At 37.6% G+C, this 14,221-nt stretch overlaps 1 protein-coding gene across 1 annotated transcript; it reads left to right on the top strand.

Annotated features, from left to right (window-relative positions):
* Positions 1-265: 265 nt before the first annotated feature.
* Positions 266-14,147, top strand: adam17b (ADAM metallopeptidase domain 17b). The gene is made up of 19 exons (XM_065256871.2): positions 266-798; positions 1,584-1,716; positions 2,865-2,998; positions 3,181-3,269; positions 3,721-3,907; positions 4,367-4,494; positions 4,760-4,846; positions 5,310-5,420; positions 5,645-5,789; positions 6,217-6,308; positions 6,528-6,671; positions 6,760-6,959; positions 7,844-7,947; positions 9,495-9,629; positions 9,714-9,844; positions 9,955-10,033; positions 10,116-10,204; positions 10,518-10,574; positions 10,658-14,147. Exons 1-19 carry the CDS (start codon positions 711-713, stop codon positions 11,033-11,035), a joined length of 2,511 nt encoding a protein of 836 aa, XP_065112943.1. The 5' UTR covers positions 266-710; the 3' UTR covers positions 11,036-14,147.
* Positions 14,148-14,221: the final 74 nt, after the last annotated feature.

Here is a 14,221-nt window from a genome sequence, read left to right as displayed (position 1 = left end):
AAAAATAGTCCGATGTGGGCTGTGTTCTAAAATCTTGTGTGCACCCTACCTAGACAGACGCTTACGCCTCCCTAATGCCCAAACTGCTGTTTCTCTAGACAGCTCGGTATCTTGTGAGACATACCTCGAGAGTTTATGTCTTACGTAACAGATACCATGGACAAGCCGAAAGCCATTTAGATCGGTGTTTTATTTCGCCATTAAAACAATCTTTATGTAAAGTTAAACTTAAATGTGATAACCTAGTCTCGGTCAACTCGCGCAAATACAAAAATCTGAACGTTCAACAACCACATTAAATACTTCCGGGTGTCTCGCGACTTCATGCGGTGCTGTGCAAACTGATCAGAGTATGACATCAAAGTACCGCGAGAGTCATGCTTTGGAAATCGCTCTCGCGGTACTCGATGTCATACGCCGATCGATCTGCGCAGCGCCTCGTGAAAACGAACACGCCTTATGGCATGCTTTGTTTTGAGTGAATATTTTCTTTTTAACGTCAAGCGATATGGACGAGAACGCATTAACGTGAGCGCATATTATTCTTACATATTCACTTCATTGATACTTTTTCGCTTTGTTTTATCCAGCCAGCTGTGAGCGTGCTTGGTCGGTCATGTCCAGATGTTGATATCAAACAGATTGATAATCCACGGGATTAAATGTTCATATGAAGTACTGTATACAGTACTAGCGTCATCCTGCTCGCTATGAAACGCTTTCTTTTCTTTCTGGCGTTTTTACTGCTGGCGGAGGGTTCAAGGAGATTCATTAGAGATGTCCTGGACGACGAGTACGGTAAGTTGCACCGTACTTACTGTAATGGGAATAGTTTAAAAACATTGGGGATACATTTACATAAAAATGACATTGTTGAATTGAGTCATGATAACCTCTGCCTGCTTTGAAATGCGTAACTGTACTGCAACTTGTAACTTCACTTGTTTTAAATGTACAGTAGATTTGAATAAAGTCTGAACAGATAGTTTGTTGAAAAAGTTTACATTGAAATAAAATATATTACAGGTAACATTTCCCTCCCAAATAGTATTTATTTTATTGATAGCTTTTGTTAGTGCTATACAAGAATACATTCATTTTAGAGTTCAAACAAAAAATCAGCTTAATACATTTCAGCTTAATTTTCATGACTAAAACAAAGGTACCAAAATATACTATGTAATTTTTTTATAAACTGTATTTATCATTGTTCCAGTGTTCCTGTAGTTAAATTGCTAAAGCATTGTGTTAGCGATGCTAAAAAGGTCATTGGTTTGATTCCCATGATACCCACATACTGATAAAAAGTTGTATAGTTTAAACCAACTGTAAAACACTTTGATTAAGCGTCTGCCAAAAGCATTAATAAAAACATAATGTTTAACTTAGGTCATGAGTTTCTCACTTTCGTGTCTTATCTTATAACTGTCACCTCAAAGGGATAATTAACTTGAATGTATGCATTTGTCCAAAGCAATTTACAGTGCATTACAAGGCACATTTTAACAGTAGGCCTACATGTGTTTCCTGGGAATCGAACCCAAAATTTAACACGAATAAAGATGTTTGCTGTTACTTTTCAGACCAGCTCAGCTCAATGCTGTCAGACTTTGATGTCCTTCAGCTGTCCGGTCTTGAACAACATTCAGTTCGCAAGAGAGATGTCCAGTTGCATACACACGCAGAGAGGCTTCTAAGTTTTACTGCATTACAGAGGTGAATACATGTTTAAGACACGGTCACACAAGACTTTCGTTCCATTGACTTCCATTTATACGCATGCGAATGTAGTAAAACACGCATGCGAAGATGGCTGCATCCGAAAGCTAAGGCAGCTGACTTGTTGCCTCGCTGCCTCATGAGGCAATGACTTCGGTGGCATGAAAGCAGCTCCGAGAAACGCATTCGGACAGCCTTCATAGGCAGTGTAATGGAATTCTGTTTGCAATATAAAACTAGAGAGCGCCTTTGTGGTAACTAATCCCATATTTGAAAACTACACAAATAATTTCTCGCCAAAAGTGCAATCAAAAGGTGTAAAAAGTAAAAATATAACTTTATTTACAAAAACAATCACCCACAAAGCAGGGGCTGGAGGGCTACGGCGTTCCAAACAGTATACAAAATGTCAAAAAATATATGTAAATCGAAGGTGCTCTTTGGGAAATAAACTAAATTTCAAAAACAACAAAAGGAAACCAAGGCACTCTTCTAAATATAAAAAGCGGTTTTATATTTAGAAGAGTGCCTTGGTTTCCTTTTGTTGTTTTTATAACTTTATTTACACTAAATTTGTGCTCCAGCCGCTTTCTTGGTCGCCATCTTATTCTTCCGAACTCGACCAGGCTCGACCAATTACATCCCTCTACCTACCCAAACACGCATAGATATGTGGGAAAAGACGATGAAGGGATCTCAAAAGACAGGAAGTAAAGCAAACATTGGATTCAGACGTGCCTTCATGCCTTGATTTTAGAGCTTTCAGACGCGGGCGATATTTCCCAGGTCGCTGCTTGGCAAAGTTCAAGTCTGGTTAACTCTGACCCTGTGAATCCATATCACATGGAGCATTGTGACCAGTACAAAACCGGTATGTCTACTGAAAAGCACAAATGGACGAAGCTAAAGATCATATTGATGAGCTGCTCCAGGCCACTCCTCGCAGCAACGCCGAAAAATACTTGCATGCTCAAAGTCTATTGTGACCACAGCTTTACCCTGCGTGCTTACTAGATGTGTTTGTGTATTCATGTGTGTATGTGTCATAGTAATGTGATGTCCTCCTGTCTGTAGGTGTGAAAGCACACTGTCATCACTAAGAATAACGTTCAGATGTTAAATAAAGTCAGCTATTTATTTTGTAGGCATTTTAAATTGTACCTGACAACCAACACAGAGCTTTTCACCCATGACTTTAATGCTGTGGTTATAAAGGAGGATGGCACGGAGGAGACGTTTGAGGTCCAAAGAGAAAACTTCTTCACTGGTCATGTCATTGGTAACTGGACCTGTACTTCTTTTAAAATTGTGACCCATTAATAACCTATTGTTAGCATGTAAGTCAATTTTTCCTACTTTTTGGTGTAGTAAATATTCCCAGTCCAGCATGCCAGTATAAAATATTGTTATAAAAGCAAAAAGATCAGACTTTAATGCAAACTCTGTGTCTCCTGTTTCTAGGAGAGGTGAATTCTCGGGTACAGGCACATATCGGTGACAAGGATTTCTCTGCTCATATCCTAACCGATGAAGCGGAATATAACATCGAGGTAATGTAAATCACCACTATCTATTAGGGCTGGGTATCGATTCAGATGTTCCAGATCGATTCGATTTCGATTCACAAACTATCAAATAGATTCGGTTTCAAATTCTCTGTCCAATTTTCGATTCCGATTCTCGACTCGATTTTTATACTCGATTCAACTCGATGAATATAGATTATATAGAATATTATATTATATTATATTAGAATATAGACTGAATGAATGAGTGACTGACAGGCTTGCCTCTCGCTCCTTGGTAACATTGCGAATGGCAAAAAGAAGGGTGAATCGCTTTGTTGCCTGTGACAATTGATTTTGAATCAACCACGGGGAAAAAAAAACGATTAATAAAAAAAATTAAAAAAAATTTGCCCAGCCCTACTATCTATTAAATCTACCAATGAATGTCATACCACTTACGATAAGAATAAATGTATTGTCAATCTTTTCACAGCCTCTATGGAGGTTTATTCAAGACCCTCGGGATGGTCGGCTGCTCATATATCGTTCAGAAGACATCAGGAACGTGACCCGACTGGCGGCTCCTAAAGTGTGCGGCTACGTCAACGCAAATGCCAGCGAGGTGATGCCAGAGAGTGTGCGGGGAGCCATTACGCTATATGAAGATTATGAGGAAGATGGTAAGACTTTTTAGGAAATGATTTTATGGAGAATCACCAGTTGCATATATACATTTAAAAGGAAAAGCCAAACTTAATGTTTTAGATACAACATCACGACAGTAATTACTCCATTGTAATATTTGGATCCTGAATTGGTCATTTATTGCATCTATTCGTACTATTGCAAGCTATATTGTAAGCACAGTCTTGTTTGAGGTTAGGCAGTTTTTTTAGTGTGCCACTGCCCAGCCTGCTAAATGAATCATTTTTTGTTCATTATTGATGACAGATTAATTAAATACCACAAAATAAATGAACTGATGGTGTGAATAGACTTCATGTCATGACTGATTATCAAAGATGGATGCTCCAATTGTATTTTGGCCTCAATATCTTCCTGAACTTCATGAAGCCATCTTAAGAAATTGTACTATAATGTACTATATGTTTTTGCTTTCTTTTATGTTGTCTCCACAGTGCACTTGAGAGAGAGAAGACAAACCCTGGACCATAGCAAAAACACATGCCCTCTGCTACTCGTGGCAGACTATCGCTTTTTTAAACACATGGGCCGTAAGGAAGAGAGCACCACCCTGAACTATCTGGTATTCGCCTTAGGCCTTATTCATTTGAATTGTATAGATAGCAAAACCTAATTGAATAAAAATTTATTTTAGTTTATTACAGAATTTCATGAAATGCCCAGCCCACATGAGGATCATTTGTTATGCCAGGAAAATAAATGAATTGCATTTCAAAGAAATCTGTTAGACGACACAGGAATTTAATAGAAAAGGGCAAATTTGGCAAAAACAGACAACTGTTTTATAAACCATTTAATAAACCTGATTCATGTTGTTTGTTTTTTAGATTGAGCTGATTGATCGTGTGGATGACATTTACCGGAATACATCATGGGATGAGGAATATAAAGGTTATGGAGTTCAGATTCAGCAGGTAAATGAGATTCCCTGGTCAACACATCCTCATCCCATTGCGTCAATATTTGACGCCACTTGACCATGCGTCAATATGTTACGCGGAGGGTATACCCTTCGCGTCATTTTTTGACGAACTGGGGACTTCAATACTATTAGGTACGCGAAATTAAACAGTTGTCACCTGACATTGGGGTTAGGGATAGGTTTGGGTAGGGATGTCATTATGTAAATCTAACCCTAAACCGACGCGAAAATGGTAAGAAAATGGTACGAAAATAGGAAAGAGAATGCAACGGACTCAATAGTATTGAAGTCCCCAGTTCGTCAAAAAATGACGCGAAGGGTATACCCTCCGCGTAACATATTGACGCATGGTCAAGTGGCGTCAAATATTGACGCCATGGGGTGAGGATGGGCTGCCCTGGTACCTTGAAGAAAGTATTCCAAGAAAACAACATTCATCGATTCATTTCTTTCAGATTATAATTAATAGAGCACCCACTCGAGTAGAGCCGGGAGATGCACACTTTAACATGAAAGGGACGCCTGTGAAGAACAAAGATGTTTGGGATGTCAAGAAGCTGCTGGAGGTGAGCAACTGGAGAGAGCCATTGAATTATCAAGAGTCTCTGGTGTATTTGTCATATGTGCTGTGGAAAATGTGATGCTTGAGAGTGAATAATATTGAAATCTTTTATATTGTGTTTCATTACCCATTTCAACCCGTGACCTATTTGGCAGAGCCAGTAGCTAAGTTATTATTTAGTAATTGTTTTCAAATGCAAATGTAGTCATTTTTGTCATCTCCCTGCAGCAATTTAGTATCGACATGGCAGACAACGCATCAAAGGTGTGCTTGGCTCATCTATTCACATACCAGGATTTTGATGAAGGCACATTAGGCCTGGCCTACGTGGCTCCAATTAGGTCTGGTTTTCCTGGTGGTCTTTGCTCTGAGAGTGAGTAAAAATGTTTCTTTTATAATGCCATAGTATGGAAATGTGTATCACACCTAAATAAAGTCTTATAAATAAATAACTCTTTCGTATTTTACTTACTCTCATACCATCTTAGATATGTTTCTTCAGAATTTTTTAAAATAATTTTATGTTAAAATGCTGTTGTTATATGTTCTTATATGGGGCTCAACATGGTTAAGCGTAACGAAAAGTTATTGATGTGCCGTTATTCTTGATTTTACCATGTTGCCATGGATACATGCCTCGGTTTACATAGGGCATATCTTAAAACACTGGTGTCATTTGAGTTACTTTATGATAGATGTATGTGGTTTTTGGAGCTTTGTCATGTTGAGCCTCATAAAAGAAGAAATTTTATATTTTGGTGAGCTGTTGCTTTAAAACTTCTGTTTTGTTGTAATTGAAGAGTGCCCTCCTTCCGGAAATGAAAACCGGGTTGTATACCTGAACACTGGACTAACCAGCACCAAAAATTATGGAAAAACCATTCTAACTAAGGTAAAGGGATCTACCTGTGCATAAGAAATCATGGATAGATTTATGTCACAGCTTATGACATGGATGTGATACCATAATTTTGCATTTGTTCAGTATATATGTGTTTTGTACAGTGTATTTTGAGCTCCCGAAACTGTATACAAATATAAATGTTCCTGTTTGTTAGTTTGCTCACTCTGTGGTAATTTTTATGATGATTTGCCATCTATTTGCCAACAGGAAGCAGACCTGGTCACCACTCATGAGCTCGGTCACAACTTTGGTGCAGTGCACGACACCGATGAGTGCGCGCCTGGAGAGGATCAGGGGGGAAAATACGTCATGTACCCCATCGCTGTGAGCGGCGACCACTACAATAATAAAGTATGTTAATGGTGTGTCCATATTTTAAATTCAGTTCAGTGTTATTTACCATTCGTCACATAATAAGTATTTTTATGCTTTCTTGTAGTTGTTTTCAAACTGTAGTAAGATCGCCATAGCGAAGAGGCTGAGGTCCAAGGCCTCCACCTGTTTCAGAGAGAGGAACATTAATGTGTGCGGAAACTCTCGGGTGGAGGAAGGGGAGGAATGCGATCCTGGACTGCTTTACCTCAACAATGACGCCTGCTGCACCGCAACCTGCAAGCTGCGGCCCACGGCCGTGTGCAGGTAAAGCTCCTCCTTGTGGCCTTGTGGAAGATTACACAATCAAACAAATTTAAAGAAATAGCTCCCCAAATATGAAAATTACTTACTCAAAATTCATTTACTCATCCTCTTGCCATCCCAAATGTTTATTTGTCTATTTACATCATTGTGTATATGTTTATCCTTCTTTAGGTTACAACACAATTTTATATTAAAATGTTGTAATGCGTTATGTTATACGCACTCAACAGGACAAAGCTCCAAAAAGCACTTACATCCATCATTAAAGTAATCCATATGAATGGGTTTATATATGTATTCAGAAGTGAAATTGTGTTATTTTAGGCTTATTTAGGCATACAAACTGCAATTCATTTGTCATTAACCCAATTCAAAATAATCACACAGCATGAGTTCTTGGAATGCATTGTACATCTTTATGTTTCCATTTACAATACATTGATGCATTGTACATGGAAACTTAAAGATCAAAAACAAAATGTAAATTTTTTAATAAATAACTTCTTTAAAGCCCGAAGTATAGTCTGGTTTTAAATGTGTACGAACACACAGCCTTGCAAAGTATAGTTTATTTGCTTGTACGTGTATACAGACGTTCAATGCATGCGCATTGTGACAAAATGCAATGCATCTCCTAAGCTACATACTACATTCTCCTGTAGGCACATGCGCATCCTGCGTGTACAATGTATGCAGGGCTTTAAAAATCTGGTGGTGCGCGTACAGTACGCGTGCAATCTTCTGATTACGAATATTGCATAACACGGACTGTACATGGACCCTTGTGTATGCATAAAAAATGGACCATACTTCGGCCTTAAGACAGCTGATCTTCTTGTTAGTTTCAGTTTCTATCTGTAACCTCTGTTTTGTTATGGTACTAGTGACAGAAACAGCGCATGCTGCAAAAACTGCAAGTTTGAGAAGCGTGGCAAGGTGTGTCAGGAGCCAATGGAAGCCACGTGCAAGGGCAGATCTTACTGCACAGGTAAGATTTGAAATAAGGCCCAAGGCCAGACACATAATACTAGCTATATGCAAACTAATTACATTTATAGAGGATCACTATTAAGATGAGAATTAAAAAAAGTCCCTTCAAAAGTTACATTAGTGATATCTATTTTTCAATACCACAATGTTTAATTTGATAGATTGTGCAATATTTGTGACCCTGCCTGTGAAAACCCAGCTAATGTTTTCTATATAAAGTCATCCTATATAAGATAAAGAACATTCTGTGAAAATATAACCTTGATATCTTTAATATTGACTGAGAATGATCATGTCAAAGACTGAAATTAAATTGAAATCAATTATTAAAATTAAACGTTGATGTTTCTAATGTCATAATAACATAATATGATTTCAGATTTTACATACAGGGTCACATATAAAGTTTTAATTTTGGGGATGAAATGAAGAGTTTGGTTCCAAAACGCGATAAACAGCATTTAAAAAAACAAGTAGTTACCGCCCAAATCAGTATTGTATCAGGTCAGAATTAAAAAGTCAATTCTTCATTTTACGCCAATTTTGTTATTCTGTCATCTTTTCTCCCATTTTTCCAAACCGCGACAAATGCCAGTCCTCCTTCTCTGCAGAATGCAATAAATCCGCTTAACCAATCACAGCGCACCATTCCACGCATTGTATGCAATAAAGGCGCCTCTTTAAATAAACAAAGAATCCTAGTTTTCCTCATCTACTTTGTACTTGGTGATCAACAAACAAACAAAAACAAAATAGTAATTTTAATGGCATTGATAAACCTGTGGTGGTTTTCTGTGGCGGGGAAGAAATGTAAGCCATCAAAATCAAAAATTTACTTAAGAGGCACTCGGGCAAAGGAAAAATGCCGGATGTTGCTTGTTCTCCAGACAGCATCAAGCTTCTGTCATGCTAACACATTTGACCCCAAGGGATCTTATGAAAAACTTTCCATTATTTTACTCGAAGTCAATGAAAATCGAGCAGGACCAAAACATTTTACAGCTGATCGCTGTCAAAAAAGTTCAGCGACGACGTCCCAAGGATGACAGCAGCAATGACAGTGTTCTTAATATGACAAAGTAAATGTTTTGATTAATGCCATTTAATGTTTTTTTTTATCAGTGTATACCACTAGTCAACTAAATGAATATAACTAGGCAAAGATGAATGCACATTGATTTATATATTGATTCAATAGATTTATAGCATTTTGAAAAAATTAATTATTATGTATTTATTGCATTTTTCGGAAAAAATAATCAGTTTTTATAATAAATCTTTGAAAATCTAATTATTGATTTGAATTTTTTATTTTATTATTATAACCTAAAGATGCCATATGAAAGTTTGTAACAGAAAATAGTGGTTTCAATTGTGTCACTTTCTTGGTATAGAAAACACATTTTTACTCAAATTAGTCAAAATGAATTTATTGTGTTTTGGAACCAAAGTCTTCAAATATACATGTCCTTTACATGTTTTGGTTAGATGTACTCTCTAGCTCTTTGTATTGCTGGACACTGTTTCTTCTTCTGTCTGTAACAGGATTTAGCAGTGAATGCCCTCCTCCAGAGAACCTCCCTAATAAGACCGTGTGTGTTGACAGTGGCCAATGTCTGAATGGAGAATGTATCCCATTCTGTGAAGCTGTAATGAACCTGCAGTCATGCGCTTGCAATGGTAAACCAACCCCCTGGTATCATTTGTAATTACAGATAACACAAATATTATTTTTACATCGTCTGTATTCATCTCATTCTACAGAGACAAAGAATTCTTGTAAGGTGTGCTGTAGGGATAAGAGCACTGTGTGTTCTCCTTATGTTGATGAGAAGGGCAACCCGTTGTTTCTTCGCAAAGGCAAACCATGTACTGTGGGCTTTTGTAATGAAGAAGTGAGTGCTATCAAAAACTATATATATATATATATATGTTAACTAGACGATGAACGAGCAAAAGGAACAAAGGAATTATTCAAATGCTTTGTTGTGTTTACTACTTCCAGGGCAAATGCATGAAACAAGTTCAGGATGTTATTGAGAGATTGTGGGATTTCATTGAGAAGCTTGACATTAATACTTTTGGTAAGTTATTGATGAAAACAATCATTTCAGCTCACTTGAAATCAATCCAGTCGGGGAAGTAAGATCTGGTATGTTTTCCCAGGGAAGTTTTTGGCTGATAACATTGTCGGCTCAGTTGTGGTCTTCTCACTTCTCTTCTGGATCCCTCTCAGTATTCTGGTCCACTGTGTGGTGAGTTATCTCCACAAACATCTTACATTCAAAACTGCTGTGAGGAAATTTTTGGAGTTGTACGGTTGCTTCACAAAAGCTCTTCACAAACCTATGGGTGACATTACAGACACTACGCACTTCCGTCATTCACGTGCTTGCAAGATACGACCCTTCTCTTTATTGCAACACATAATCCATCGCTCGCAATAATGTAAAATCCAACAAAAACATACCTCAGTTGCTTTTAGATGAAACAGCTTACCTATTAATAAAGATATCACTAAACAATCTAAAAATGCAAATTTAATTGTTTGTCGCATTTTGTATTTAGGATAAGAAACTTGACCAGCAGTATGAATTGAACACAAAGTCACTCTTTTACCCCAGTGTAAGTACCAAAACTGAACATAAAGAAAATAAATATTGTGCATTTTTTTTTAAGTGCCTGATTTTGTGTATGCACTTGCGCAGAACGCCGAGCTGCTGAGCAGTCTGGATTTAGCCTCAGTGAGGATCTTCAAGCCACCTACTTCCCCGGGCATCTCCGCAATGCCACGGTTTCATGCATCCGTCCCTCTGCAGACCAGCACTCCACCTGTCTCCCTCTCCCAGGTGGCACCGGCACCTTCGCTTGGTCCTCCTTCCGCCACAGATCACCATCGCATGGCTACTATCCAAGAAGATCCCAGCTACGATTCCCACCTTGATGAACAAGCACTGGTAGCGGACTTTCCTACCTCTGGCTCTGCCTCACGCTCGTTTGATGACCTGACGGAAAACAGGGAAAATGCAATGTCCTTCATGGTGAGGAGATTTCCACGGACTAACAGTAAGGAGACTGAATGTTGAGCAATGGATTGTATAAAATGATACAGAAAGAAATGAATGGGAAAGAGAAATGTTGTGTATGAATGAAGAGTTAGAGTATATAATTGGGAATGCTCAAAGCTGAGCAGAACAAGCACTGCATGTAAGCATTGGGAGTTTATTATGTGCTTACAATTTCAGTATTGAAAATTCCCAGCGTGCAGTATGTTTTAAGAACGCTGGATTTTTATAAAGCAACAAAAAACTAGCTATTTGGTTTGTTAATCTTGTATTACACACACACACAAGCACACACAGGATCTGAAAAGGGTTATTTACATGTAAAAGTCCAGCAATATTTGTTAAAGGCTTAAAGTCAAAAATGTCCCTATTTATTTTCTTAGTGCTTGGTCTTGTTGTTCGAATTAATCCATGCATTTATTTTTTATGTTATTGATTTCTTAATCAAATTGTCACATTGTCCTCTTCCTGTTATATGACTGTCTTCTCTCTGCTGACACATTCAATGTCACTGTGCATTTAAGCCAACTGCATTAAGCTCTGCCTGCATTCTGCTGTGCAACACAAACTTTTTCCAGTTCTGCCCTTTATTTTTAGTTTCTCATTTAATAGGCATTCTCACTTTGTATGGACAATTCGACATACAGAAGATGGTAAACATTTTCATTTTAAGCTGACAACCCAGTACTTCGATGTTTACGGGTCTTTTTTGCTAGAGGGATTGAGCAGATACATGCTCATAGATCTTGAAACCTGTTATAATTTACACGTATATGTTCTGACATTCACCAGCAAATGTTTTATATCCTCTGTAGACCATCACTTTGAGCTTTTTATATGGTTTGCAAAGACAATCGCACTTATTTGGAGAGGCATTTGATATTTTTAGATTTTAGTAGTTTAGTTTAGCTTAAGCACTTTTGTTTGTACTGTGCTTAAATGTCAGTGTGTACCTGTTACTTACATGTTGTACCAGCAGTTATTGAAAGTATTGCTGGTGTACATGATACAATTTTATACTATTTTGTAAACACCAAAGTCATTTTTTTAAAGGGACACTCCACATTTTTAGAAAATATGCTAATTTTCTCATGTCCCATAGAGTTAAAGCAACACCAAAGATTTTTTTACCTTAAAATAACGTTTCCAAAAAAGTTTCAGTTGTTCATCCACTCGAAACAGGGTGAACGGCACTTTCACATTCGCTTTGCAGCCCTCTATCGGCCAAAACCACACTAAAGAAGTTTCCAATCGTTGGGTAGCGGTCCTGTAGTTCGAGTGAAAACTACAAAAACTTGCTTTACGACAGACCTACAATCCAATCAGAGCCAGCTATGCTGCAGTATTTACGACAGTGGTAATGGACACTTACGCTTCTAACCTGTAGGGGGAGCAAAGAGCAAAAACTCTTTGGTGTTGCTTTAAACATTTGATTCTTACCGTTTTGGAATCCATTCAGCTGATTTCCGGGTCTGGCACTTTTAGCATAGTTTAGCACAATCCATTGAATCTGATTAGACCATTAGCATTGCGCTAAAAAAATAACCAAACAGTTTCGATATTTCTCCTATTTAAAACTTGACTCTTCTGTAGTTACATCGTGTTCTAAGACCAACGGAAAAGCCATGTTACAGCAGGAAAGTTTTAAATAGGAAAAATACCGAAACTCTTTGGTTATTTTTAGCGCAAGGCTCCAGACTGCCACCAAAATTTGAGAGTGTGCCACTGAATTTTATATCCAGTCGCACATGTGCGACCAGTAAATTTGACCTTTTTTGTGATGTGACACTGAATTTAAAACAGCACATTGTACTTTCTCCATCTATCATTAAAGTATGTATTAGTAATACAGTGGAAATTAGTAGAAATGTGAATATTTGGTTAACATGTTGATTTACAGTGTGTGCCCCAACATTTTCTGATTGCGCCCCTAAAATTTTCGTTTGGGGCCAGTGAAAAAAGTTAGTCTAGAGCCCTGTAGCGCAATGCTAATGGTCTAATCAGATTCAATGGATTATGCTAAGCTATGCTAAAAGTGGTAGCGCCAGACCCGGAGTACAGCTGAATGGATTCCAAAACGGTAAAAATCAAATGTTAAACTCTAGGGGAGCTGGAAAATTAGCATATTTTCAAAAAAAGTGAAGTGTCCCTTTAACTTAAGAGACAATCGATTTTATCAAATCCTTGTGTGCATTATGATGTTTATGACTGTATGCAAAAATTTGTATTTTACAGCTGCTCCTAAAAGAATGTGTAGTGATATTGAACATCGTGCTGAATTGTAACCAAAGTGCCTTCGTTTTTGTTCAAATTGTCATTTTTTTCCCCACGTGTTCTGTAAAGTAATATTTTACAGTAAGGCTCAAAAAGGGACTAACAGTGTCTATTGTATGTGGCCAAATACTCACCCTTTTTGTATTGTATCCATCTGTGTAACCATTGGGAATATATGAAGAGTTGAGATGCAAAAACCGACATCTACGAGATAATGAAATTGACAGGTGCAGACAGTTTCACTGGCAACAACATAAACAAAGGTTTTTTGTGGACCGCATTTAAGTTCCGTTATACTTTCGCATAGAATCAGTAACAACAGAGCGCTTCTAGAGTAGACTATTTCTGTTAACAAGCCAAATAAATAACCAGTAAGAGTTCATATCTTAGCTAAAGCATATTAGCATTACACTGAGCTTATGTTACTGTGCAAAATAAATGTTTACAATGTAGATCCTTGAAATCTTGCCTGGCTGCCAAATCCACACAGTATGATCCATGCTCATGGTCTCTACTCATATTTTGGAACCAAAACATTTTTATTTTAAAAAGGATTTTTTCCTGGAGGTCAGTTTAGCCAGACCGATAAACAAGCACAGACCAGAAGTTAACTTCGGGCCAGAAGCGCAACCACGGCAAAGGATGTGCATCCGATGAAACAGTCGATATTTTTGAATTTTTATTTACTCGGTTAAAGGAGGTTTACAGCATATTTAAGGATATTGACCAAATATTTGAGCATTTTTAATCTTGATTCAGAAAACACAGTGAAGAGTGACTGGAGACTTTTTAAAAGTGGACTTAAAGGGTTTTGCAGTGAAAGTCAGTGAAATTTGTTTAATATCAATGAATAACTAAAGAGACGTAGGTGAAAATAAAGCATTTTAATCCCTGACTTATAAGCTTTTAAAGTGAAATGACTAAACCTGAACA

Source organism: Paramisgurnus dabryanus, chromosome 12 (genome assembly GCF_030506205.2).
Source record: "Paramisgurnus dabryanus chromosome 12, PD_genome_1.1, whole genome shotgun sequence".
Taxonomy (NCBI): domain Eukaryota; kingdom Metazoa; phylum Chordata; class Actinopteri; order Cypriniformes; family Cobitidae; genus Paramisgurnus; species Paramisgurnus dabryanus.
This window is presented reverse-complemented; position numbering and strand designations above follow the sequence as displayed.

Coding starts and splice junctions, on each gene's coding strand:
- adam17b (XM_065256871.2), top strand. CDS start 711: ATGAAACGCTTTCTTTTCTTTCTGGCGTTTTTACTGCTGGCGGAGGGT. Junction 2,999..3,180: donor CTTCACTGGTCATGTCATTG/GTAACTGGACCT, acceptor TCCTGTTTCTAG/GAGAGGTGAATTCTCGGGTA. Junction 9,845..9,954: donor TGGGCTTTTGTAATGAAGAA/GTGAGTGCTATC, acceptor TACTACTTCCAG/GGCAAATGCATGAAACAAGT.